Here is a 27,871-nt window from a genome sequence, read left to right on the forward strand (position 1 = left end):
CTACCAAACATCTAATTAAAATGTATGTAATGCTCTCTTCTTATGCTGTAAAACGGTGTGCTTAAGATTTCAGAAGCACCAATGCAAGTAGGTTGTGACAGAAATGGATTTTGGCCTGAACAGGTCGGCTGCTGTCCATGGTCGTAGACTGAACTCTGAGAAACATTAAGCAATCTCCGAACAGGCTTTTTTGTGTTTAAATTGCAGTAACATTTAGAATTTGGCCTGTGTCTAATGAGTCCATTACAAAGTTCATGATTTTGACAGATTATGTGAGGGTCTTTACTATCTGGGATCATTGGGAAGTTAAAATGTAAAATGGTCAAGGGCTAGGTAAGGGTTATGGTTAGGGTAAGAGTTTAGGGTAGGGATGTCCCAAAGACCCAGAAAGTCAACCTGGTCTCAGAGCATGTATTACTATTCTGTATGTAAATCCGAGACTATTCTGTATGTAAATCCGAGACACCTGATCTATTATAATGTTTTAAATGTCCTATGATATGGATTAATCTGTGCATGTCCATCACCCATTTCGTTTGATATGTTATGAATTACAATTCGTATTATATGTTACGAATTTACAAAACGTATAATGTTAGGAATTGGCAAAATGTACTATATGTTACGAATTGAAAACATTTATATGTTATGAATTCTATCTAGGTGGATATTTAGCTAAAATGCTAAATTTATCCCTTATAAGATTCGAACTCGCAACCTTTGGGTTGCTAGATGTTCGCTTTATATGTTATGATATGTTATGAATCCTAGCTAGGTGGCTAACGTTACCTAGGCTAGGGGTTAAGGTTAGAAGTTAGCTAACCCTTTAACCTAACATTCTAAATAGTTGCAATGTAGCTAAAAAGTAGTAAGTAGTTGAAAAATTGCTAATTAGCTAAAATGATAAAGTTGTCTGTGAAAAGTTTCGAACTCACAACTTTTGGGTTGCCAGATGTTCGGAATATATGTAACCATACCAAATGTAACATATCATACTATACTAAACAAAAATATCAATGCAATATGCAACAATTTCAACAATTTTACAAATTTACAGTTCACATAAGGAAATAAATTCATTAGGCCCTAATTTCACATAACTAGGCAGGGGTGCAGCCCCAAGGGTGGGCCTGGGAGGGCGTAGGTCCACCCACTTGGGAGACTGGACCACCCACTGGGGTGAAAGGCCTACCCAATCAAAATGTGTTTTCCCCACAAAAGGGCTTTATTACAGACAGATATACTCCTCAGATTCATCAGCTGTCCGGGTGGCTGGTCTCAGACGATCCCGCAGGTAAAAAAGCCGGATGTGGAGGTCCTGGGCTGGCGTGGTTCCACGTGGTCTGGAGTTGTGAGGCCGGTTGGACGTACTGCCAAATTCTCTAAAACAACATTGGAGGTGGCTTATGGTAGAGAAATTAACATTCAATTATCTGGCAACAGCTCTGGTGGACATTCCTGCAGTCAGCATGCCAATTTCACACTCCTTCAAAACTTGAGACATCTGTTGCATTGTGTTGTGTGGCAGAACTGCACATTTTAGAGTGACCTTTTATTGTCCCCAGAACAAGGTGCACCTGAGTACTGATAATGCTGTTTAATCAGCTTCTCGCTATACCACACCTGTCAGGTGGATTAATTATCTTGGCAAAGGATAAATGCTCACTGACAGGGATGGAAACAAATTTGTTCACTAAATTTGAGGGTAACACGTTTTTTTTTTTTGCGTTTGACCAATTTCTGGGATCTTTTATTTCTGCTCATGAAACATGGGACCAACACTTTACATGATTAGTTTGTATTTTTGTTAAGTATAATTTTAGTGTCCTGGATTTACGTTTACTATGTTACGTCTGGTTTATGAGACAAGGCTGGGATAGCACTAACCATTGTGTGAGCTATGCGATGCTGCAAAGCGCACCGTGCGTAGATCAGCAAAGCGCAGAATCTTCGCAGTGGATGGAGGCAAACGGAGTAACGAAAGATGCTTTAGCCTAGATGAATCTAACGGGCATTTCGTGGACAGCTGTGTGTCAGTAAAAATTGACACTTTGAAGCGAGCGGTGCAGTGGATGATATTCTGATGGGTTGTGGAGGAAGCCGGTCCGACACAATAATCGAACCGAGGTATCATGAAAGCTGGACCCGAGAAACCGAGTCGACATGGCTCACCAATACAGACGCCGAGGCTGCTCTTTCTACTATCAACAGTAAGAAGTGTCGTGATTGTGGAAAATATTCTGGATTTAAAGCTGAAAAATACGCAGGTTGGGTTGGGTAGCAGCTATCATGTAGCTTGTCTATTATACTGCTGTATAGACCTGCTGTAGTTTACCTATACTTTTTTTATTGAGGCAGTGAGTGAATCATGTATCTGTTCATTGTCATGGTGAACAGCGGCAATTTGGTGTAAATATATTGGATAAAAACGGGTCAATAATAAGTAATACTGTATGCAGAATCATCTTCACACCAGTGTGGTGAGATGGCCCATATGAACTGTGTGGTTAAGATTGTTTTAATCCACCTCTGTTACAAAGGGTCAGTCTCTCAATGCCCCATTCTGTTTTCATGTACACTACAGTCAAACTACACAAGGTAATAATCTCACTACTTTTGCTACCTTGTAATTGATATGTAATCCCTTACTCTGGGATTTACCTAGTCAGCAAAGTACATGTTACAACCTTAATTTAAAATGGATTAAATAAATACAAATTCTCACCCATCTACACATAATACCCCATAATGACAAAATGAAAACATGTTTTTAGAAATTGTTGCAAATTTATTGAAAATGAAATACAGAAATATCTAATTTACATAAGTATTCACACTCCTAAATCAATGCTTTGTAGAATCACCTTTGACAGTGATTACAGCTGTGAGTCTCTCTGGGTAAGTCTAAGATCTTTCCACACCTGGATTGTGCAACAATCAAATTGGTTGTTGATCATTGCTAGACAACCATTTTCAGGTCTTGCCATAGATTTTCAAATAGATTTAAGTCAAAAGTGTAACTCAGCCACTCAGGAATATTCACTGTCTTATTGGTAAGCAACTCCAGTGTAGATTTGGCCTGGTGTTTTAGGTTATTGTCCTGCTGAAAGGTGGATTCTTCCTCTTCTTCAGGTAAAGGGCTGGAGGGTATTCAGAAGGAGAAGAGGATGATGGTGACCACAGGGACCCAGTGTGGGAAGCAGACCCTCACCAGCTCTGGACCCAACCACTGGCGGTCCTGCCACGATATAGGCCTCACTGTATGTCCATACCAAATGGGTAGTCTCCTGATAATCAGATGATGACTGTCATAATCAATGAAACCAGTCTCTTGACAATGTCCCGACAATCAGTATAAAACAGGAGTGGTGGGATTATCATATATAACTTGTTGCTTTGTCTACTCAGTACTTATCTAAACCATAGACTAGTAGCCTACATAACATGGGTGGTTTAATGAATCAGTGTAACTCAAGATGACAGTGTGGGCCTATATACTAAACTATACTACTGTAGAGGGTCTGTAATACTAAACTGAAGCCTCCATGTCTATGACTGTTAGAATTAAATCGTCTTTTGTCCTTTTACAGCAAACAAAAAAGGAGTCCAGAAGGAGAGCATCTAAGGAGGTGCCTGCTCCGTCTAAAGCGGTCCAGTCTGTCAGTGGCAGTGGGGACACCGTCCCACTCAGTCAGGCCGGTGATGAAAGGTGAAAACAGCCAGAGGAGGTTGGAGAACGATGATCTACTGTCTGGTTGAGCTGGAATAGGCCTGGAAGGTTGAGCTGGAATAGGCCTGGAGGGTTGAGCTGGAATAGGCCTGGAGGGTTGAGCTGGAATAGGCCTGGAGGGTTGAGCTGGAATAGGCCTGGAGGGTTGAGCTGGAATAGGCCTGGAGGGTTGCAGACGAGTCCTGATTCCTGGTGACAAATGTTGCTTGTGTCCCAAACGGCACCCGATTCCCTATGTAGTGCCCTATGTAGTTCCATATGTAGTTCCCCATGTAGTGCTCTATGTAGTTCCCTATGTAGTGCTCTATGTACCCTACATTACTCATCTCATATGTATATACTGTACTCAATACCATCTACTGCATCTTGCCTATGCCGTTCTGTACCATCACTCATTCATATCTTTATGTACATATTCTTTATCCCTTTACACTTGTGTGTATAAGGTAGTAGTTTTGGAATTGTTAGGTTAGATTACTACTGTATTGTCGGAACTAGAAGCACAAGCATTTCGCTACACTCGCATTAACATCTGCTAACCATGTGTATGTGACAAATACATTTGATTTGATTTGATGTAGTTCCCTATGTAGTGCTCTATGTAGTTCCCTATGTAGTGCTCTATGTAGTTCCCTATGTAGTGCTCTATGTAGTTCCCTATGTAGTGCCCTATGTAGTTCCCTATGTAGTGCTCTATGTAGTTCCCTATGTAGTGTTCTATGTAGTTCCCTATGTAGTGCCCTATGTAGTTCCCTATGTAGTGCTCTATGTAGGGAATAGAGTGCCATTTGGGATGCATTCTTTATCTTCACCCCAGGGGCATCAATTGGGTAAGGCAGACATACCCTAGTTTAACGCCAACAATTTAAAATAGGCTACTAAAATCAGTCCAATCCCCAGTAAAAGGCAAATTCAGTTTAGTGGGTATTGATGACTGACTTTAGGACTATACGGAGGCCAGGGAGCGGGAGGGAAAGCTGTTTGTATGGCTGGCTGGCTGGTTGGCTTTATGAAGAGGGCACACAGCTGCAGGGAACTTTTTCTCAAAACAGTGCAGAGTTAAGATGTCTTTGGCTAGGTAACTGATGTTTGACTTGACATGAAACTAGACTAGAGTTTTAATCCCTGTGCTGAGCTAGTGTGTAGCAGCTAATTACTGAATGACGTGTTTTGTAGAATGTTAAGTCCCCTATTGACTGAGGTGAACGGTGCTACAGGAACACGGTGGTAATGGCTGGAGTCAATTTAGCTTGTTTTTGCTGTTCTCCCATTTGCTTTTAAGAATTTTTTAATTTTGTAGAAATAAAGTAAATGAGCTTCAATTTGGTTTAGCTGAAATGACCCCCTGCTTCACACCAATGCACCCTCCCTCCCTGACACAGAGAGATTAATTACACATATGGAGGAGGTGCAGATGGTTCTGGGATGGATGAAGCTGACTGTCAATGGATGAACTGTGAACTGGGTGAATGGGTGAACTGCAGATGGATGGATGAACTGCAGATGGATGTGTGAACTGCAGATGGATGGGATAACTGCAGATGGATGGGAGAACTATAGATGGATGGATGGGTGAACTGCAGATGGATGGATGTACTGTAGATGGATGGATGGGTGAACTGCAGATGGATGGATGAACTGTAGATGGATGGGTGAACTGCAGATGGATGGATGGGAGAACTGCAGATGGATGGGATAACTATAGATGGATGGATGGATGGGTGAACTGCAGATGGATGGGAGAACCATAGACGGATGGATGGGTGAACTTCAGATGGATGGGTGAACTGTAGATGGATGGGTGAACTGTAGATGGATGGGTGAACTGTAGATGGATGGATGGGTGAACTGTAGATGGATGGATGGGTGAACTGCAGATGGATGGGAGAACTATAGATGGATGGATGGGAGAACTTCAGATGGAAGTGCGAACTGCAGATGGATGGGAGGACTATAGATGGATGGATGGGATAACTATAGATGGATGGATGGATGGGTGACCTGCAGATGGATGGGAGAACTATAGATGGATGGATGAGTGAACTGCAGATGGATGGATGGGTGAACTGTAGATGGATGGGTGAACTGTAGATGGATGGGAGAACTATAGATGGACAGGAGAACTGCATATGGATGGGTGAACTGCAGATGGATGGGTGAACTGTAGATGGATGGGAGAACTGCAGATGGATGGGTGAACTGCAGATGGATGGGTGAACTATAGATGGATGGGAGACCTATAGATGGATGGGTGAACTGTGGCTGGATGGCAGAACTATAGATGGATGGATGGGAGAACTGCAGATGGATGGGAGAACTATAGATGGATGGATGGGTGAACTGCAGATGGATGGGTGAACTGTAGATGGATGGGAGAACTGCAGATGGATGGGTGAACTATAGATGGATGGGAGACCTATAGATGGATGGGTGAACTGTGGATGGATGGGAGAACTATAGATGGATGGATGGGAGAACTGCAGATGGATGGGAGAACTATAGATGGATGGATGGGTGAACTGCAGATGGATGGAAGAACTATAGATGGATGGATGGGTGAACTGCAGATGGATGGGTGAACTGTAGATGGATGGGTGAACTGTAGATGGATGGGAGAACTGTAGATGGATGGATGGGTGAACTGCAGATGGATGGGAGAACTATAGATGGATGGGTGAACTGCAGATGGATGGGAGAACTGCAGATGGATGGGAGAACTGCAGATGGATAGGAGAACTATAGATGGATGGATGGGAGAACTTCAGATGGAAGTGCGAACTGCAGATGGATGGGAGAACTATAGATGGATGGATGGAAGAACTATAGATGGATGGATGGGTGACCTGCAGATGGATGGGAGAACTATAGATGGATGGATGGTTGAACTGCAGATGGATGGGAGAACTATAGATGGATAGGATAACTGCAGATGGATGGGTGAACTGCAGATGGATGGGTGAATTGTAGATGGATGGGAGAACTGCAGATGGATGGGTGAACTATAGATGGATGGGAGAACTATAGATGGATGGGCGAACTGTAGATGGATGGGCGAACTGCAGATGGATGGGTAAACTGTAGATGGATGGGAGAACTATATATGGATGGGTGAACTGCAGATGGATGGGTGAACTGTAGATTAATGGGAGAACTGCAGATGGATGGGAGAACTATAGATGGATGGGCGAACTGCAGATGGATGGGTGAACTGCAGATGGATGGGTGAACTGTAGATGGATGGGAGAACTATAGATGGATGGGTGAACTGCAGATGGATGAGTGAACTGTAGATGGATGGGAGAGCTGCAGATGGATGGGTGAACTGCAAATTGATGGGAGAACTGCAGATGGATGGGTGAACTGCAGTTGGACGGATGGGTGAACAGCAGATAGGTGAACTGCAGATGGGAGAACTGCAGATGGATGGATGGGGGAATTGTAGAACTGTAGATGGATGGGTGAACTGTAGATGAACTGCAGATGGATGGGTGAACTGTAGATGGATGGGTGAACTGTAGATGGATGGGGTAACTATGGATGGATGGGTGAACTGCAGATCGATGGGTGAACTGTAGATGGATGGGTGAACTGCAGATGGATGGGTGAACTATAGATGGATGGGAGAACTATAGATGGATGGGCAATCTGCAGATGGATGGGTGAATTGTAGATGGATGGGAGAACTATAGATGGATGGGTGAACTGCAGATGGATGGGTGAACTACAGATGGATGGGAGAACTATAGATGGATGGATGGATGGATGGGATACCTGCAGATGGTTGGGTGAACTGTAGATGGATGGGAGAACTGTGGATGGATGGGTGAACTGCAGATGGATGGATGGATGGATGGGAGACCTGCAGATGGATGGGTGAACTGTAGATGGATGGGAGAACTGCGGATGGATGGGTGAACTGCAGATGGATGGATTGGTGAACTGTAGATGAATGGATGGGTGAACTGTAGATGGATGGATGGGTGAACTGCAGATGGATGGATGGATGAACTGTAGATGGATGGATGGGTGAACTGCAGATGGATGGATGGATGGGTGAATTGTAGAACTGTAGATGGATGGGTGAACTGCAGATGGATAGATGGGGGGTGAACTGCAGATGGATGGATGGGTGAACTGTAGATTGATGGATGTGTTAATTGTAGATGGATGGGTGAACTGCAGATGGATGGATGGATGGGTGAACTGCAGATGGATGGATGGATGGGTGAACTGCAGATGGGTGGATGGGCGAACTGCAGATGGATGTGTGAACTGCAGATGGATGGGTGAACTGTAGATGGATGAACTGCAGGTGGATGGGTGAACTGTTGATGGATGAACTGCAGATGGATGGGTGAACCGTAGATGGATGGATGGGTGAATTGTAGATGGATGGGCGAAATGCAGATGGATGGGTGAACTGCAGATGGATGGGAGAACTGCAGATGGATGGGAGAACTGGGTGAATGGGTGAAACAGAGTGGGTGAGTGGGAAGCCAATGAATGATTGATGTGTATATATAGGTAGTTAAAACATGTGTGTGGTTCTGTTAGGCTCAGTCGGTAGAGCTTGGCGCCTTGCAACGCCAAGGGTCGTGGGTATGATTCCTGATGGGGACAACATTATGTAACATTTATACCCAATAGCTGCATTTAGTAACGCTAGTATTTACACACTAGTGGTGCTGGGAATTAGCTTGCAAAAAAACAGAATAGTCCGCCGGAAGCCAGAAGTTAAATTAAATTTTAATTGTCTGTATGTTCTGTCCTAATGCAGGGAGGAATTTGAAGAAACACATCTAATAGCATATAAATTACTTTCCAAACCGGGGTCTGTTGTGGACCCACTTCCTCTCCGCTTACCTCATGTCAAAATAAGTCCTGCATGTGTGCCATATCTGCACAAAAAAGCAAGAACTTGTGGGCGACTTTTATTTTGCCATGAGGTAAGCAGAGAGAAAGTGACCTCTGAGGAACTGCACGGGTCCACACAGACCCACGTTTGGGAAGTCTGTTTAGTTATAGTACATTCCATGAGATGTTTTTCTCTCTCATTCTCCCCTGCATAAGGGCCAAGCCTACAGACAAATCGACAGAGTAAGTTGAAATTCAATTTTGTTACTGACAAACGGCTTCCGGCGGACTATTCTAATACCCAGCAACACTAGCGTGTAAATACTAGCATTACTAAAAGCAGCTAGATACACACGCATGACTCTAAGTCACTTTGGATAAAAGCGCTTGCTAAAATGGCATGTTGTTGTTAGACCATAAGTGCTGTCGACCGACGACTACAGGGGGCTTTACAACTAAATATAAATATCCCGCATGTGCCTATACAATAATATTGTCTTATTCTTCTGGGCTCGTATTCATAAAGTGTGTCAGAGTAGGAGTAATGTTCTCGGATCAGGTCTCCCCATATAGTCTTATTATAATCTAAAAACGTATCCTAGAACAGCAATACTACTCTGAGACACTCGATGAATACAAACTCTGGTTCGTTGTTGAGTTTAGTTCTTGTGAATATGATAAACTGCTCTGTAATGTGGTTTTAATCAAGCTGCTCTGTAATGGGGTTTTAGAGTGGTTTTAATCAAGCTGCTCTGTAATGGGGTTTTAGAGTGGTTTTAATCAAGCTGCTCTGTAATGGGGTCTTAGAGTGGTTTTAATCAAGCTGCTCTGTAATGGGGTCTTAGAGTGGTTTTAATCAAGCTGCTCTGTAATGAGGTTTTAGAGTGGTTTTAATCAAGCTGCTCTGTAATGGGGTTTTAGAGTGGTTTTAATCAAGCTGCTCTGTAATGGGGTCTTAGAGTGGTTTTAATCAGTGGACAAAGTCCTCTACCATTCTACTATCTCAGGACAAGCTTCTGAAGTGAATGTATGACATGTTTTTATGCATTTAATTTGAATTTTTTGCCACCTGTGTTTTACAGTATATGTTCTGCATGTGTTTGAACCATCTGAGCCTCATAAAGTGGTTTCATCTGACCAAGCAATCTTTGTTGACAACTGATTGTTTTTTTGGCTTCTTTTCCTACACAAACAAAGGGGCTCATCCAATCCTAGGCTTATCTTTCCTTCCTCCCTTCCTTGAAGTAATAATCACTAATTAGAATTTCTAAATGGCTGGAGAGGTGAAAGGTCATCTGGTGGAGCCCTTGCGTACACCTTCTTTGGTAGGGTTTTAGGGAAATGGGGGGGGGGGGGGGGGGGACCAACAACATACAAAACAAAAAATAATCATCAATCAAGTTTACTCGCAGCCCTCCGCAGACCCAGAGACCTGAGAGGACGTCACTGCTCCAGCAATGGACAGCGATGTCTCCATGGCAGCCAAACCACTTTCGCTCAGCATAAGATACATGTTGAACAGTTCTAATCCTACAATCTCTGCTTCTTTAACCCTTACTGGCTATTCAGTGAACTTATGTACAAATACTTCCCATCACAGTTGAGGCATTCAACGTCATCTTCTTTCTCAAAATAATCACTCATGTCCATCTCTCTGCAAACATTCATCACATGTCCAAACGCTTTGCAATTGGAACACTGCAGCACCATGGGGACCAATGCCCTCATAGGGAACCTCATATATCCTATCTAAGTGTAGGGGGGCCTTGCATACACCTGTCCAATCAGTGATTACTTAAAGGAAGGGAGAAATTGTATTTATTTAACTACGCAAGCCAGTTGAGAACAAATTCCTATTTACAATGACAGCCTACACCGGCCAAACCCGGACGACGGTGGGGCAATTGTGTGCCGCCCTATGGGACGCGTTGTATCACAGCCGGATGTGATTCAGCCTGGATTCGAACCAGGTACTATAGTGACACCTCTTGCACTGAGATGCAGTGCCTTAGACCGCTGCGACACTCGGGAGTCCAAGGAAGACAGAGTGCACTTTGAAAGAATTGGAATGGGGCCTGTGATTTCAACACACAGGAGTGCTTGATGTGAATGGACCATGATGGTTGGATAACAGTACTGTCACCTGTCCAGCAGATGGTGGAGAGACCCTTTATGCTTGAGAGGGTTTGGTGATTGACCATCTTTCTAAGGTAGCTTATATGGGCACAACTAAATAAACCTTTCTATTAGGCGGAGCATGATTGTTCCTTAAAGACAGGGAGGAAAAGGCAATCTTTTAGGTCATAAATATCTTTACTATAATTAAATGTCTGACTTCTGGTGGAACCCAGGGTGCATTCAAAATGGCACCACATTCCCTATATAGTGCACTAGGGCCAACAGGACTCTGATCAAATGTAGTGTACTACATAGGAAATAATAGGGTGCCATTTCTGACTCAGTCACAGTAATGGGTAAAGGCTTGTCCATGATGAAGGGTTGGTTGTACCAGTTGATGACTGGTATGATGCAGTGACAGATACCGTCTGGGGAAAATGTCTCCTCTTTTGAATAAAGTGTTTAAACACATTCATTAAATTGATCCCACTGGGCACACATTTGTAGAATCAACGCTGTTTCCACGTCAGTGCCCAGTGGGTATTCTTACAGTATGTACACTACATGGCCAAAGGTACATTCACATTTGTGAATTCGGCAATTTCAGCCACACCCGTTGCTCACAGGTGTATACAGTTAAGCATACAGCCATGCAATCTCCATAGACAAACATTGGCAGTAGAATGGCCTGTACTGAAGAGCTCAGTGTACAGCGTAAAATTGTCTGTCCTCGGTTGCAACACTCCCTACCGAGTTCCAAACTGCCTCTGGAAGCAACGTCAGCACAAGAACAGTTCGTCGTGAGCTTCATGAAATGGGTTTTTATGGCCTAGCAGCCGCATACAAGCCTAAGATCACAATGCACAATGCCAAGCGTCGGCTGGAGTGGTGTAAAGCTCGTCACCATCTGGCAGTGCGACGGACGAATCTGGGTTTGGCGGATGCCAAGAGAATGCTATCTGCCCCAGTGCCTAGTGCCATCTGTAAAGTTTGGTAGAGGAGGAATAATGGTCTGGGGATGTTTTTCATGGTTCAGGCTAGGCTCCTTAGTTCCAGTGAAGGGAAATCTTAACGCTACAGCATACAATGACATTCTAGACAATTCTGTGCTTCCAACTTTGTGGCAACAGTTTGGGGAAGGCCCTTTCCTGATTCAGAATGACAATACTCCTGTGCACAAAACGAGGTCCATACAGAAATGGTTTGTCAAGATCAGTGTGGAAGAACTAGACTGGTCTGCACAGAGCTCTGACCTCAAACCTATTGAACACCTTTGGGATGAATTGGAAAGCCGACTGCGAACCAGGCCTAATCGCCCATCATCAGTGCCCGACCTCACGAATGCTCTTGTGGCTGAATGGAAGCAAGTCCACACAGCAACGTTCCAACATCTAGTGGAAATCCTTCCCAGAAGAGCGGAGGCTGTTATAGCAGCAAAGGTGTGACCAACTCCATATTAATGCCCATTATTTTGGAATGAGCTGTTCGATGAGCAGTGTATTTCCTCTGTTTTTAGTTCAATAATGTCAACCCTCCCCATGGATCTATCTGACGAAAAGCCCCTACCACTGAACTACAATGAATAATATGTGAACATCTACAGATACCTAGGTGTCTGGTTAGACTGTAAACTCTCCTTCCAGACTCACATTAAGCATCTCCAATCCAAAGATAAATCTAGAATTGGCTTCCTATTTCGCAACAAAGCATCCTTCATTCATGCTGCCAAACATACCCTTGTAAAACTGACCATCCTACTGATCCTGACTTTGGTGATGTCGTTTACAAAATAGCTTCCAATACTCTACTCAACAAATTGGATGTAGTCTATCACAGCGCCATCCATTTTGTCACCAAAGCCCCTTATACTACCCACCACTGTGACCTGTATGCTCTCGTTGGCTGGCCCTCGCTTCATATTTGTCACCAAACCGATTGGCTCCAGGTCATCAATAAGTCTTTGCCTTATCTCAGCTCACTGGTCACCATAGCAACACCCACCTGTAGCACGTGCTCCAGCAGGTATATCTCACTGGTCACCCTCACAGCCAACACCTCCTTTGGCTGCGTTTCCTTCCAGGTCTCTGCTGCCAATGACTGGAACGAACTGCAAAAATCTGAGTAACTGGAGACTCATATCTCCCTCACTAACTTTAAGCATCAGCTGTCAGAACAGCTCACAGATCATTGCACCTGTACATAGCCTATCTGTAAATAGCCCACCCAACTACCTCATCCCCATATTGTTTTTTTGTTGTTGCTTCTTTGCACCCCAGTATCTCTACTTGCACATTCGTCTTCTGCACATCTGTCACTCCAGTGTTTATTTGCTAAATTGTAATTATTTCGCCACTATGGCCTATTTATTGCCTTACCTCCCTAATCTTACTTCATTTGTACACACTGTATATAGACTTTTCTATTGTGTACGTTTGTTTATTCCATGTGTAACTCTGTGTTGTTGTTTGTGTCGCACTGCTTTGCTTTATCTTGGCCAGGTCGCAGTTGTAAATGAGAATTTGTTCTCAACTAGCCTACCTGGTTAAATAAAGGTGAAATAAATAAAAAATACACTACCTTTGTCTGTCTGGATAAACCAGATATTTATCATTACAACCAATCAGAATAGATATGGATAAACCAGGTAGTTATAGATTAACCCGGTAGTTATAGACAAACCAGGTAGTTATAGATAAACCAGGTAGTTATAGATAAACCAGGTAGTTATAGATATAGATAAACCAGGAAGTTATAGATATGGATAAACCAGGTAGTTATGGATAAAACAGGTAGTTATAGATATGGATAAACCAGGTAGTTATAGATATGGATAAACCAGGCAGTTATAGATAAACCAGGTAGTTATAGATAAACCAGGTAGTTATAGATATGGATAAACCAGGTAGTTATAGATTAACCAGGTAGTTATAGATAAACCAGGTAGTTATAGATATGGATAAACCAGGCAGTTATAGATATGGATAAACCAGGTAGTTATAGATTAACCAGGTAGTTATAGATAAACCAGGTAGTTATAGATATGGATAAACCAGGCAGTTATAGATATGGATAAACCAGGTAGTTATAGATATGGATAAACCAGGTAGTTATAGATTAACCAGGTAGTTATAGATAAACCAGGCAGTTATAGATATGGATAAACCAGGTAGTTATAGATAAACCAGGTAGTTATAGATATGGATAAACCAGGTAGTTATAGATATGGATAAACCAGGTAGTTATAGATAAACCAGGTAGTTATAGATATGGATAAACCAGGTAGTTATAGATATAGATAAACCAGGTAGTTATAGATATGGATAAACCAGGTAGTTATAGATTAAAGAGGTAGTTATAGATAAACCAGGTAGTTATAGATATGGATAAACCAGGTAGTTATAGATATGGATAAACCAGGTAGTTATAGATATGGATAAACCAGGTAGTTATAGATAAACCAGGTAGTTATAGATATGGATAAACCAGGTAGTTATAGATAAACCAGGTAGTTATAGATATGGATAAACCAGGTAGTTATGGATAAAACAGGTAGTTATAGATATGGATAAACCAGGTAGTTATAGATAAACCAGGTAGTTATAGATAAACCAGGTAGTTATAGATATGGATAAACCAGGTAGTTATAGATATGGATAAACCAGGTAGTTATAGATATGGATAAACCAGGTAGTTATAGATATGGATAAACCAGGTAGTTATAGATATGGATTAACCAGGTAGTTATAGATAAACCAGGTAGTTATAGATATAGATAAACCAGGTAGTTATAGATATGGATAAACCAGGTAGTTATGGATAAAACAGGTAGTTATAGATATAGATAAACCAGGTAGTTATAGATATGGATAAACCAGGTAGTTATAGATAAACCAGGTAGTTATAGATATGGATAAACCAGGTAGTTATAGATATGGATAAACCAGGTAGTTATAGATAAACCAGGTAGTTATGGAAAAACCAGGTAGTTATAGATATGGATTAAACAGGTAGTTATAGATATGGATTAAACAGGTAGTTATAGATATGGATTAAACAGGTAGTTATAGATAAATCAGGTAGTTATAGATATGGATTAAACAGGCAGTTATAGATATGGATAAACCAGGCAGTTATAGATAAACCAGGTAGTTATAGACAAACCAGGTAGTTATCGATAAAACAGGTAGTTATAGATATGGATAAAACAGGTAGTTATAGATATGGATTAACCAGGTAGTTATAGATATGGATAAACCAGGTAGTTATAGATATGGATTAAACAGGTAGTTATAGATATGGATAAACCAGGTAGTTATAGATATGGATAAAACAGGTAGTTATAGATAAACCAGGTAGATATAGATAAAACAGGTAGTTATAGATATGGATAAAACAGGTAGTTATAGATAAACCAGGTAGTTATAGATAAACCAGGTAGTTATAGATATGGATAAAACAGGTAGTTATAGATATGGATAAAACAGGTAGTTATAGATATGGATTAACCAGGTAGTTATAGATAAACCAGGTAGTTATAGATATTGATAAACCAGGCAGTTATAGATAAACCAGGTAGTTATAGATATGGATAAACCAGGTAGTGATGGTTTATCCATGACAGCCTAGTGGGTTAACTGCCTTGTTCAGGGGCAGAACGCGGGGATTTGATCTGGCAACCTTTCGGTTACTGGCCCAACGCTCTAACCAGTAGGCTACCTGCTGTGGTTCACACATAAGGTGCTGAATAAAATGTAGATGTATGTATTGTATGTTGTAAGTCTGTACACAGTGTAAAGTACTTTAAAGTATTACTTAAGTCATTTCTTGGGGTATATGTACTTTAATTTAATACTGGTATTTTTGGACAACTTTTACTTCACTACATTCCTAAATAAAATTACATTTTGAATGCTTAACAGGACAGAATAATGGTCCAATTCACACACTTATCAAGAGAACATCCCTGGTCATCCCTACTGCCTCTGATCTGGACACTAAACAGAGAACATCCCTGGTCATCCCTACTGCCTCTGATCTGGAGGACTCACTAAACAGAGAACATCCCTGGTCATCCCTACTGCCTCTGATCTGGAGGACTCACTAAACAGAGAACATCCCTGGTCATCCCTACTGCCTCTGATCTGGAGGACTCACTAAACAGAGAACATCCCTGGTCATCCCTACTGCCTCTGATCTGGAGGACTCACTAAACAGAGAACATCCCTGGTCATCCCTACTGTCTCTGATCTGGAGGACTCACTAAACAGAGAACATCCCTGGTCATCTCTACTGCCTCTGATCTGGAGGACTCACTAAACAGAGAACATCCCTGGTCATCCCTACTGCCTCTGATCTGGAGGACTCACTAAACAGAGAACATCCCTGGTCATCCCTACTGTCTCTGATCTGGAGGACTCACTAAACACACATGCATAGTTTGTAAATTACTTCTGAGTGTTAACGTGTGCCCCTGGCTACCATAAATAAATAAAAAACAAGAATGAATCTGGTTTGTTTAATATACTTGTAGACTTTTACCCAAGTAGTATTTTACTCAGTGACTTTCACTTTTACTTGAGATATTTTATGAAGGTATCGTTACTTTTACTCAAGTATGACAATTGGGTACTTTTTCCACCACTGTTTGTACGTTGTTTAAGTCATGAGTAACTTTTTTTGTTTTGTTAATCAATTTATGTTATTTGTTGTTAAACGAAAACGTTTGTCTAAATGGTAGGCTCTGAGACCATGCGGCACATGCCATCATCGGCGTCAAAGATGATCTATTATATTGACAAGAAAGCCGAGGGACCGCTCAAACTACATGTCCTCAAGTGAAGTCAAGTGAGATCAGGTGGGCCCATTGTAGCCACTGAGAGGGTAGACATGCGTGCGAACTGAGTCGTTTTTCTTAAAGTTTCCGAAATGTCACGTGCACCCACTTATATCAGTAGATTTGTAACAGACATTACGAAATGTATATTCGATCAAATAAGCCTCACGTAATTCGACACTCTCGTAGGTTTTAGCTCACGGAAACAGATTTTGGGCGGAGTAAATCCTCTCGCTTCTCTTCCTCTCTGTTGGCGGCCATAATAAACCCCTGTACGTGAAATCAGTGGATGAGAGACGGTTGAGGAACACGGCCGTAACAATCTATTTTTCAGTATCAAGACGCGTTTCTCATACATCTATATATTTTTTCTCTCGAGAACTGACATTATTTACGTGGATATAATATTATGGTGTGAAGATGGCCTGACGGCCGGGGACGGAATGTTAATCTCACCAACGCTTCTCCAATATAGCCGCGTTGACCAGTATCTCTACTCCTGGGACTTGAACATGGATATCGCCGATGGAGCGGAGGATCTTTCCTTGGAGGAGATTTTATCGTTGTACAGCCAGCCGATCAACGAAGAGCAGGCATGGGCTGTTTGTTACCAATGTTGCAGAACTTTGGCTCGGAAACACCGCAGGAGAAATTCCCAGACTTCTGGCTCATCTGTTGGGGATTTGACGAGAAGGATTGAAGGACCTGGCGATGTACGGATTCTGAGAGATGGAACAGTTCAATTGCACCACCAAGACAGCGAAGGTAAACAACACAATGTCTGTCAAAATATTCATACATTTTGGTCCTACTTGCCTTTTTTGATTACTATCTAGGGTCCACTATTTGCATTATTACCTAAGGTGAAAATATCTAAGTGATTAGGATACATTTCCATTGGATACAAAAATATTTGTATTTATAATTCCAGAATCCGTGGTGATAATAAAAGCTATACTTTCCTCTCGCACCCAAGGACAAGCGTTTGGAGACATCCTGCACCAACCAGAGTGGCCATATTGTTTATTTCTGCCATGTGTTGAATTGGTTTACAGACCTGCAATGCATTTTGTTAGGCAAGTCAGTTCAGAACACATTCTTATTTACAATGATGGCCTACCAAAAGGCCTCCTGCGCGGGACGGGGGCTGGGATTAAAAATATGACAAAACGCATCATGAGGAGAGACACCACAACACTACATAATAAGACCTAAGACCGCAACATGGCATGGCAGCAACATGGCATGGCAGCAACACCACATGACAGCACCGCACCGCATGGCATCAACACAGCACCTCACCGCATGGCAGCAGCACAACATGGCAGCAGTACATGGTACAAACATTATTGGGCACAGACAACAGCACAAAGGGCAAGAAGGTAGAGACAACAATACATCACGCAAGGCAGCCACAACTGTCAGTAAGAGTGTCTATGATCGAGTCTTTGAATGAATAGGTTGAAATAAAACTGTCCAGTTTGAGTGTTTTTTATCAGCTTGTTCCAGTCGTTAGTTGCAGCGAACTGAAAAGAGGAGCAACCCAGGGATGTGTGTGCTTTGGGGACCTTTAACAGAATGTGACTGGCAGAACTGGTGTTGTGTGTGTGTGTGTGTGTGGAGAGGGGAGTGAGGCCTAAGAGGGTTTTATAAATAAGCAACCAGTGGGTTTTGCAATGGGTATACAGAGATGACCAGTTTACAGAAGAGTATAGAGTGCAGTGATGTGTCCTATAAGGAGCATTGGTGGAAAATCTGATGGCCGACTGGTAAAGAACATCTAGCTGCTCGAGAGAACCCTTACCTGACGATCTATAAATTATGTCTCTGTAATATAGCATGGGTAGGATGGTCATCTGGTCATCTGAATCAGGGTAAATGGTGGCTGCATCCTATTATGGGTGTACTTGTCATCAGGAAGGACTAGGGAGTTGTTTTTTTTAATAAAAAGGAACGGAATAGAGCTAAGCAGAGGAGATAATGTAGGGTAAGTCAAGGGGTATGAATACTTTCTTTAGGCACCGTATATATTTATTTTGCCCAGGCAGCTGATAACGGTCGCTAGGTCTGTACTATCAATACACTTGTGTCCGTGGACGACCTCTTACAAAAAGCTTCCTCCATTCAGGTTGTAAGGCATCATTCTCCTCCAAACTCTTCTGGATACGACCCTTCATCTCAATTTCCACCTAGAATGACATACCCAATTCTAACTGCCTGTAGCTGAGGACCTGAAGCAAGGATATGCATATTCTTGGTACCATTTGAAAGGAAACACTTTGAAGTTTGTGGAAATGTGTAATGAATGTAGGAGAATATAACACAATAGATCTGTTGCATCCTCTTTTGAAATGCAAAAGAAGGCCATACATAGAGAGAGGAAGCTGTGGATAATTTGTTGTCCACAACAGAGCAACGGTGTGTTGTGTGCCAAGTTTCAGACTGATACATTCAAGAATGAGAGCGCTACATAATATTTAGTATGAAGTGTCCCAAATGTGGGCGATTTAAGTACAGTACATAGAAACATGCTATGTTCTCTATAGTATAGTTTTAGTTTACACACTCCCAGGAATGTCATACATGATGGATCATTAGCTTCCCTACATAAAAGGTACTAATAGGAGACGCGACCAGGGTGTCTGTAGTGACGCCTCTTGCACTGAGATGCAGTGCCTTACAGGCTGACCACACAGATTGCTTCGTGCGCTGCAAAATAAATTCAGAAATCTGTTATTCAATTATTGCACCCACGCTGCTCGCACGCACCAACGAGCGTCTGCGTTGCCAAGGGCTAAAATAGAAATTAGTTCTATTTCTGACGCAGATCGCGCTGCAAGTCCTGCATCTCACGTCTCGTCATTGGTTTATAGAAGCAGGTACCCACGTGCCATCTCCTCATTGGGTATACCCACGCGGGTGACTGAAAGACGAACGAAGTCGGTGGTGGTAGTACACCTAATTTATGAAAGTTGCTAATCGCAATATAAACTCAAGAGAAGAAAAAGCCTGGAAGGAAGAGATGACTAGAAACAATTCGGTTGGCCATTTTATGTGTGGATTAATTGGTGGAGTAGAGGACCTTGTGCATTTCATGTAAAATAACAACTAAATTTGTCCGGGGATATAAACATTATCTAGCAACAGCAAGCTAGCTAAATGGGACAAATAAGCTAACAAGCTAAATTGCCATAAATGTTACATGCTTTTCAACCTGTCCCCAAATTTAATATAATTGGTTCAGAGTTTGTTTTGATATATTTAACCTGCGTGTCGTGACCGTGTTTGGTGTCGGGGGACAAAATACATTTCTGCATGATGGTGCACGCGCGCAGCCGGTTTGGGTTCCGTGTTAGACCGCTGCGCCACTCGGGCAGATAAGGGCCAAGTTAGCAGCCACCACTGATCTAATGCCATAGGTGCACAAACCACACAAAGTGAAACAATTCATGTTAGAGTATTTAGAACACCCACTGTCCTCTAAACAAGATTGTGCTGCTGATGCCAAGTCCCATAGCAGTCTATTTCTGCTGTGAAGTAGACGGTAACAGCACAACTAGTGCAGGTGATGGGAGATGTCTTGTGGCACAGTGTACAACGATGCCTCCCTGTTGTGCTCTTTTGGCCCTAAGGTACATTCAGGTCTGCAGTTAGGTATTTTGGCAGGGGTGGGTGTGGAGCCAGAGACAGCAGCAGGGGTCATACTGGAAGAACCAGTTCCTACATTTGAATGACTGGGTGATAGAGGACTTGAATTGTGGTGTCTTTGGAGTCCCAGAGGTCATCGGAGTCTCTACCATGATTTAAAAATCAGTTTTCTGAGAACTTAGGATGTTGCACACCCTTCGCTGAATGTAGTGTGCAATGTCCTAAATTGTCCCAAATGTGTAAAATGCTGGTGGATTTATTTTATTAGGACTGTATACGTTTCTCCCTTTTTTCTTCTTCTTTTTCTTCTTCTGCCGGCTCGACATAAAGCTAGTTAGTGTAGGTAGCATAAACATAACCACATATGGATTTACATCTAACGTTTCAATGCAAAGTGATGCAACTTTTTTATATTTTTCCAAGTTATTACATAAAACTGATCAGAATGCCGACGTAACACCCTAAAACAAATATTTGCGGTGTGTGGTGTAATATGCTGGACCCGGCAAGCCAGCGGTGTGTGGTGTAATATGCTGGACCCGGCAAGCCAAACTCCAACAGAAATAACTTTTAAATCAAATCGTTTGCGCTCGTGACTACTGGTTTCAATGTAAATTTGTACCAATTTACAAGTAAATATTTAATGAATTTATTGTTACAAATCCGCTTGCAAGGTTGCTAGCCAACTATCCTGCTAACGTTAGCCCTACTGGCCTGCTAACGTTAGGTAGCACTGCATGAGTCGGCCAGTTGCTATCAACGCCTAGCTTACAGCTACATTAAAGTAAACCAAAGTTTTGGAAATGCATAACACCATCTAACCAGTTGTCAAATGATGTTACCGGAGTATGCACAGTTGTCTTAGCCAGCTAAAGTTAACTGGCTAGGCTGTATAGCAGGCTAAAATAACTAACTAGCCCAGCTAGCTAACCACCACGGTCTACATTGCGAAGTAGTAAGCCTGAGAACAACAAGTCTAGTACCCACCGAACACAACAATGGTTATCAATTTACATGGGTATCAAAACGTCACGCCAAGGTAAGCCTACACAAAAGTGTTTACTAAAATTCCCTTCAGGTAAAATGAATGGTAGAAAAACATTTGGAACCATTTCCCTGTTTGACCCCTAGGTTTTATGACTTCACAGTGGGGCTCCATCACAGCCATTGAACTGTCACTGTTTTTTAAAAAGTCATAATTGGCCTCATGGTGAAATCCAGAAAGGTTTCCTTCCTCTCTGACAACTGAGTTAGTGATGCACCATTCAAAGTCTAATTTATAACTTCACCATGTTCATAGTCTAATTCATAACTTCACCATGCTCAAAGGGATACTCACTTAATTTTTTATTTTTTTACCCATCTACTGTACCAATAGGTGCCCTTTACGAGGCATTTGAAAACTTCCCTGGTCTTTGTGGTTGAGTATGTGTTTTGAAATTCACTGCTCGACTGAGGGACCTTACAATTATCTTTATGAGTGGGGTACAGAGATGAGGTAGTCGTTCAAAAATCATGTCAAACACTTTCACACAGTGAGTCCATGCAACTTATGTGACTTGTTAAGCAACATTTTCCTCAATTAATTTAGGCTTGTCATAACAAAGGGCTTGAATAATTATTGACTTGAGACATTTAAACTTTAAACATGACATTTTCAGTTTTAAATGTGTAAAAATGTAAACAAACTACTGCAATTTGACATGGGGTGTTTTGTGTCAATTGTAATAAATGTTCAATTTGGGCTTTGTGAGGTGGAAATCCTCTTGTGCTTTTTGAGGTGGAACCATCCACCTCTGGCACTGGGCTTGTTTTCCTGTTTGCACTGTTCCCCCCTCTGCCACACACACAACCTCCACTCTCTCCCCCTGTTGATACACAACACTAGAGGCCATTAGCTAGTGAGACATAATGTGACACCGGCTGGTTTCTGTTGTCTTTTGGGTTGTCAAACCTACGTAATGTCACGTCCAGAGCACAGTCTCTAAGTGTGCTTTAGATACCTTTCATAAGACCAGGCATCAGAACATGAAAAACAACCTTCCCTTTTGACTGAATCAGAGCCTGAGTGAGGTATTTTGGCAAGGAACGTCTGCTTGTCCTGCCGCTGATTATGTCAGGATGAGAAAGACGTGAGGTTTATTAGGCAGATGCCTAGCGCTAGCTAGTTCAGGAGGTTACTACCAGACCAGACCATAGCAGAGTGTTAGCTAGTTCAGGAGATTACTACCAGAGCAGAGCGTTGGCTAGTTCAGGAGGTTACTACCAGAGCAGAGCGTTGGCTAGTTCAGGAGGTTACTACCAGAGCAGAGCGTTGGCTAGTTCAGGAGGTTACTACCAGAGCAGAGCGTTGGCTAGTTCAGGAGGTTACTACCAGAGCAGAGCGTTAGCTAGTTCAGGAGGTTACTACCAGAGCAGAGCGTTAGCTAGTTCAGGAGGTTACTACCAGAGCAGAGCGTTGGCTAGTTCAGGAGGTTACTACCAGAGCAGAGCGTTAGCTAGTTCAGGAGGTTACTACCAGAGCAGAGCGTTGGCTAGTTCAGGAGGTTACTACCAGAGCAGAGCGTTGGCTAGTTCAGGAGGTTACTACCAGAGCAGAGCGTTAGCTAGTTCAGGAGGTTACTACCAGAGCAGAGCGTTGGCTAGTTCAGGAGGTTACTACCAGAGCAGAGCGTTGGCTAGTTCAGGAGGTTACTACCAGAGCAGAGCGTTGGCTAGTTCAGGAGGTTACTACCAGAGCAGAGCAGAGCGTTGGCTAGTTCAGGAGGCTACTACCAGACCAGAGTGTTGGCTAGTTCAGGAAGTTACTACCAGACCAGAGTGTTGGCTAGTTCAGGAGGTTACTACCAGAGCAGAGCGTTGGCTAGTTCAGGAGGTTACTACCAGAGCAGAGCAGAGCGTTGGCTAGTTCAGGAGGTTACTACCAGAGCAGAGCAGAGCGTTGGCTAGTTCAGGAGGTTACTACCAGAGCAGAGCAGAGCGTTGGCTAGTTCAGGAGGCTACTACCAGACCAGAGTGTTGGCTAGTTCAGGAAGTTACTACCAGACCAGAGTGTTGGCTAGTTCAGGAGGTTACTACCAGAGCAGAGTGTTGGCTAGTTCAGGAAGTTACTACCAGACCAGAGTGTTGGCTAGTTCAGGAGGTTACTACCAGAGCAGAGTGTCGGCTAGTTCAGGTGGTTATGGTTATGTAACCCATAGTCTGTTAGCCCTGGGGAATAGAGCAAAGTCTGACGGTCACCCAGGCAACCAGTGCTTAGACCTATCTGATCAATGACACTGCTCTTTAGACCTGTCTGAACAATGACATACTGACTGTCGCAGCAAGGGCCTATCTTTCAGACAGTAAAAGGCATTTGCATTCGCACCGTGCTTCTACACCTGCATTGCTTGCTGTTTGGGGTTTTAGGCTGGGTTTCTGTACAGCACTTTGAGATATCAGCTGATGTACGAAGGGCTATATAAATACATTTGATTTGATTTTGCATTCTGATTCAGGCCAGAAGGAATTGGACAAATCAACCTTGGAGATTGTTTCAGTATGTCCGGCTCTAGTGACGCAATTAATGCATACACATAGCTGCACTAAAGATCAATCTGTAGAATGAAAATGGCTCTCACTCCCCCTCATTGCTGCATCTACAGCAGTGTCTGAATACCCACTGTGGTTTAAGAGAAGAGAAGGGTAGGGGTGAGAAGAGCGAGCAGGAGGGGGAGGTAGAAGGAGGGGGATGTAGAAGGAGATGAGGAGGAGGGAGGGGGAGATGAAAAGAGAGGGGGAGGTAGATGAAGAGGGAGGGGGAGGTAGAAGGAGATGAAGAGAAGGAGGGGGAGGTAGATGGAGGGGGAGGCAGAAGGAGATGGAGGGGGAGGTAGAAGGAGATGAAGGGGGAGGTAGAAGATGGAGGGGGAGGTAGATGGAGGGGGAGGTAGAAGGAGGGGGAGGTAGAAGGAGATGGAGGTGGCGGTGGGAGGGGGAGATGAAGAGCGAGGGGGAGGTAGAAGGAGATGGAGGTGGGAGGGGGAGATGAAGAGCGAGGGGGAGGTAGAAGGAGATGAGGGGGATGGAGGGGGAGGTAGAAGGAGATGGAGGGGGAGGTAGGAGATGAAGAGAGAGTGGGCGGGGGAGGTAGGAGATGCAGGGGGAGGTAGGAGGGGGAGATGAAGAGAGAGGAGAAGGAGATGAAGGGGATGGTGGAAGGAGATGAAAAGGGGGAGGAATGAGATGGAGGGGGAGGTAGATGAAGAGAGAGGGGGAGGTAGAGGGAGGGGGAGGTAGAAGGAGATGAAGGGGGAGGTGGAAGGAGCTGGAGGGGGAGGTGGAAGGAGATGGAGGGGGAGGTGGAAGGAGATGGAGGGGGAGGTGGAAGGAGATGGAGGGGGAGGTGGAAGGAGATGGAGGGGGAGGTGGAAGGAGATGGAGGGGGAGGTGGAAGGAGATGGAGGGGGAGGAAGGAGATGGCGGGGGAGGTAGAAGGAGATGAAGTAGGAGGGGGAGGTAGAGGGAGGGGGAGGTAGAAAGAGGGGGAGGTAGAAGGAGATGAAGATGGAGGGGGAGGTAGGAGGGAGATGAAGAGAGAGGGGGAGGTAGAAGGAGATGGAGGGGTAGAAGGAGATGAGGAGAAGGAGGGGGAGGTAGGAGATGGAGGGGGAGGTAGAAGGAGATGAAGATGGAGGGGGAGGTAGGAGGGAGATGAAGAGAGAGGGGGAGGTAGAAGGAGATGGAGGGGTAGAAGGAGATGAGGAGAAGGAGGGGGAGGTAGGAGATGGAGGGGGAGGTAGGAGGGGGAGGTAGGAGGGAGATGAAGAGCGAGGGGGCGGTAGAAGGAGGGGGAGGTAGAAGGAGATGAAGATGGAGGGGGAGGTAGGAGGGAGATGAAGAGAGAGGGGGAGGTAGAAGGAGATGGAGGGGTAGAAGGAGATGAGGAGAAGGAGGGGGAGGTAGGAGATGGAGGGGGAGGTAGAAGGAGATGAAGATGGAGGGGGAGGTAGGAGGGAGATGAAGAGCGAGGGGGCGGTAGATGGAGGGGGAGGTAGAAGGAGATGAAGATGGAGGGGGAGGTAGAAGGAGATGAAGAGAGAGGGGGAGGGAGATGAAGAGAGAGGGAGGTAGAAGGATATGGAGGGGTAGAAGGAGATGGAGGGGTAGAAGGAGATGAAGAGGGAGGGAGAGGGAGATGAAGAGAGAGGGGGCGGTAGAAGGAGATGGAGGGGTAGAAGGAGATGAAGAGGGAGGGAGAGGGAGATGAAGAGAGAGGGGGCGGTAGAAGGAGGGGGAGGTAGGAGATGAAGATGTAGGGGGAGGTAGAAGGAGATGAAGAGAGAGGGGGAGGGAGATGAAGAGAGAGGGAGAGGGAGAGGTAGGAGGGGGAGGTAGAAGGAGATAAAAGGAGGGAGGGGGAGGGAGATGAAGAGAGAGGGGGAGGTAGAAGGAGATGGAGGGGTAGAAGGAGATGAAGAGGGAGGTAGAGGGAGATGAAGGGAGAGGTAGGAGGGGGAGGTAGGAGGGAGATGAAGAGCGAGGGGGCGGTAGAAGGAGATGAAGATGGAGGGGGAGGTAGAAGGAGATGAAGATGGAGGGGGAGGTAGAAGGAGATGAAGAGAGAGGGGGAGGGAGATGAAGAGAGAGGGAGAGGTAGGAGGGGGAGGTAGAAGGAGATAAAGGAGGGAGGGGGAGGGAGATGAAGAGAGAGGGGGAGGTAGAAGGAGATGGAGGGGTAGAAGGAGATGAAGAGGGAGGTAGAGGGAGATGAAGAGAGAGGGAGAGGTAGGAGGGGGAGGTAGAAGGAGATAAAGGGAGGGAGGGGGAGGTAGAAGATGAAGAGGCAGGGGGAGGGGGGAGGTAGGAGGGGGAGGGAGAAGGAGAGGGGGGAGGTAGGAGGGAGAAGGAGAGAGAGAGAGGGGGAGGTAGAAGGAGATGAAGGGAGAGAGGGGGAGGTAGAAGGAGATGAAGGGAGAGAGGGGGAGGTAGAAGGAGATGAAGAGAGAGGGGTAGGGAGATGAAGAGAGAGGGGGAGGTAGAGGGAGATGAAGAGGGAGGTAGAAGGAGAGGGAGGGAGGGGGAGGTAGAGGGAGATGAAGAGCGAGAGGGAGAGGGAGGAGGGGGAGGTAGAAGGAGATGAAGTGGGAGGGGGCGGGAGATGAAGGGGGAGGTAGAGGGAGATGAAGAGCGAGGAGGGGGAGGTAGAAGGAGATGGAGAGGGAGGGGGAGTTAGAGGGAGATGAAGAGGGAGGAGGGGGAGGTAGAAGGAGATGAAGAGGGAGGGGGCGGGAGATGAAGATGGAGGTAGAGGGAGGAGGAGGTAGAGGGAGATGGAGGGAGAGGGAGATGAAGAGAGAGGGAGAGGTAGGAGATGAAGAGGGAGGGAGGGAGGGAGATGGAGGGGGCAGGAGATGAAGAGAGAGGGGGAGGTAGGAGATGGAGGGGGAGGTAGAAGAAGAGGGAGGTAGGAGATGAAGAGGGAGGGAGAGGGAGGGGGAGGTAGAGGGAGATGAAGAGCAAGGGGGAGGTAGGAGATGAAGAGGGAGGGAGATGAGGGAGGGAGGGAGATGAGGAGGGAGGGAGAAGGAGATGGAGGGGGCGGGAGATGAAGAGAGAGGGGGAGGTAGAAGGAGATGGAGGGAGAGGGAGGGGGAGGTAGAGGGAGATGAAGAGCGAGGGGGAGTTAGGAGATGAAGGAGAGGTAGAAGGAGATGAAGAGGGAGGGGGCGGGAGATGAAGAGAGAGGGGGAGGTAGGAGATGAAGAGGGAGGGAGATGAGGGAGAAGGAGATGAGGAGGGAGAGGGAGAAGGAGATGAAGGAGAGTGGGGGGGCACTGGCGTCATGTCTCCAGCTAACAGATGGCCTGTGTTCTCTTGTTCAGGTGTGTGTGTGTGTGTGTGTGTGTGTGTGTGTGTGTGTGTGTGTGTGTGTGTGTGTGTGTGTGTGTGTGTGTGTGTGTGTGTGGTAGTGGTATAGTGTCTTCCACTATAAATCGTAAGGCAAGGTCCTTTACTCTGAGCCGAGGTCATTTGCAGCCTGAATAGCTCAAGGTGATTCAGTCTTGATTTTGGCTTTATTTTATATTTATTTGCTAAGCTGCTGCAGTTGGAGAAATTATTTAATTGAGGATCTGATGAACACAGCTTTGAGGCCGGTTTCCTTTTCCATGGGTAGTGTAGTATTCTCCATGTAGAATAGTTAGTGCTACAGCAGTATGTTAGTGTAGAGTAGTTAGTGCTACAGCAGTATGTTAGAGTAGAGTAGTTAGTGCTAGAGCAGTATGTTAGCGTAGAGTAGTTAGTGCTACAGCAGTATGTTAGCGTAGAGTAGTTAGTGCTACAGCAGTATGTTAGCGTAGAGTAGTTAGTGCTAGAGCAGTATGTTAGTGCTAGAGCAGTATGTTAGCGTAGAGTAGTTAGTGCTACAGCAGTATGTTAGCGTAGAGTAGTTAGTGCTACAGCAGTATGTTAGCGTAGAGTAGTTAGTGCTACAGCAGTATGTTAGTGCTACATCAGTATGTTAGCGTAGAGTAGTTAGTGCTACAGCAGTATGTTAGCGTAGAGTAGTTAGTGCTACAGCAGTATGTTAGCGTAGAGTAGTTAGTGCTACAGCAGTATGTTAGAGTAGAGTAGTTAGTGCTACAGCAGTATGTTAGCGTAGAGTAGTTAGCACTACAGCAGTATGTTAGCGTAGAGTAGTTAGTGCT

General features: G+C 44.4%; 2 protein-coding genes and 1 long non-coding RNA gene across 13 annotated transcripts in view; all 3 read left to right on the top strand.

The window, feature by feature from the left end:
- Positions 1-1,673: 1,673 nt before the first annotated feature.
- Positions 1,674-15,672, top strand: si:ch211-215i13.3 (brain and acute leukemia cytoplasmic protein). The gene is made up of 4 exons (XM_021572811.2): positions 1,674-2,210; positions 3,133-3,260; positions 3,591-3,709; positions 15,622-15,672. Exons 1-4 carry the CDS (start codon positions 2,084-2,086, stop codon positions 15,629-15,631), a joined length of 384 nt encoding a protein of 127 aa, XP_021428486.1. The 5' UTR covers positions 1,674-2,083; the 3' UTR covers positions 15,632-15,672.
- Positions 4,304-9,739, top strand: LOC118941213. Its single transcript, XR_005037546.1, has 2 exons — positions 4,304-5,924; positions 7,135-9,739. It is a non-coding gene; the product is annotated as an uncharacterized LOC118941213 (long non-coding RNA).
- Positions 15,673-16,544: 872 nt separating the features above from the next.
- LOC110496778 (protein spire homolog 1) overlaps positions 16,545-27,871 on the top strand; it is a 104,359-nt gene continuing 93,032 nt past the window's right edge. For 8 of the 11 annotated variants that reach the window (XM_036953622.1, XM_036953630.1, XM_036953626.1 and 5 more), the window contains exon 1: positions 16,546-17,300. In XM_036953622.1, the coding sequence (XP_036809517.1) occupies positions 16,979-17,300 (322 nt within the window). In that variant the 5' untranslated portion in view covers positions 16,546-16,978. Of the gene's footprint in view, positions 17,301-26,972; positions 27,047-27,871 lie in introns of those variants that run through there. The other 3 variants (XM_036953631.1, XM_036953632.1, XM_036953633.1) reach the window with 2 other exon arrangements.

Source organism: Oncorhynchus mykiss, chromosome 18, assembly GCF_013265735.2.
Source record: "Oncorhynchus mykiss isolate Arlee chromosome 18, USDA_OmykA_1.1, whole genome shotgun sequence".
Classification (NCBI taxonomy): domain Eukaryota; kingdom Metazoa; phylum Chordata; class Actinopteri; order Salmoniformes; family Salmonidae; genus Oncorhynchus; species Oncorhynchus mykiss.

Coding starts and splice junctions, on each gene's coding strand:
- si:ch211-215i13.3 (XM_021572811.2), top strand. CDS start 2,084: ATGGGTTGTGGAGGAAGCCGGTCCGACACAATAATCGAACCGAGGTAT. Junction 2,211..3,132: donor TGCTCTTTCTACTATCAACA/GTAAGAAGTGTC, acceptor CCTCTTCTTCAG/GTAAAGGGCTGGAGGGTATT. Junction 3,261..3,590: donor GCCACGATATAGGCCTCACT/GTATGTCCATAC, acceptor GTCCTTTTACAG/CAAACAAAAAAGGAGTCCAG.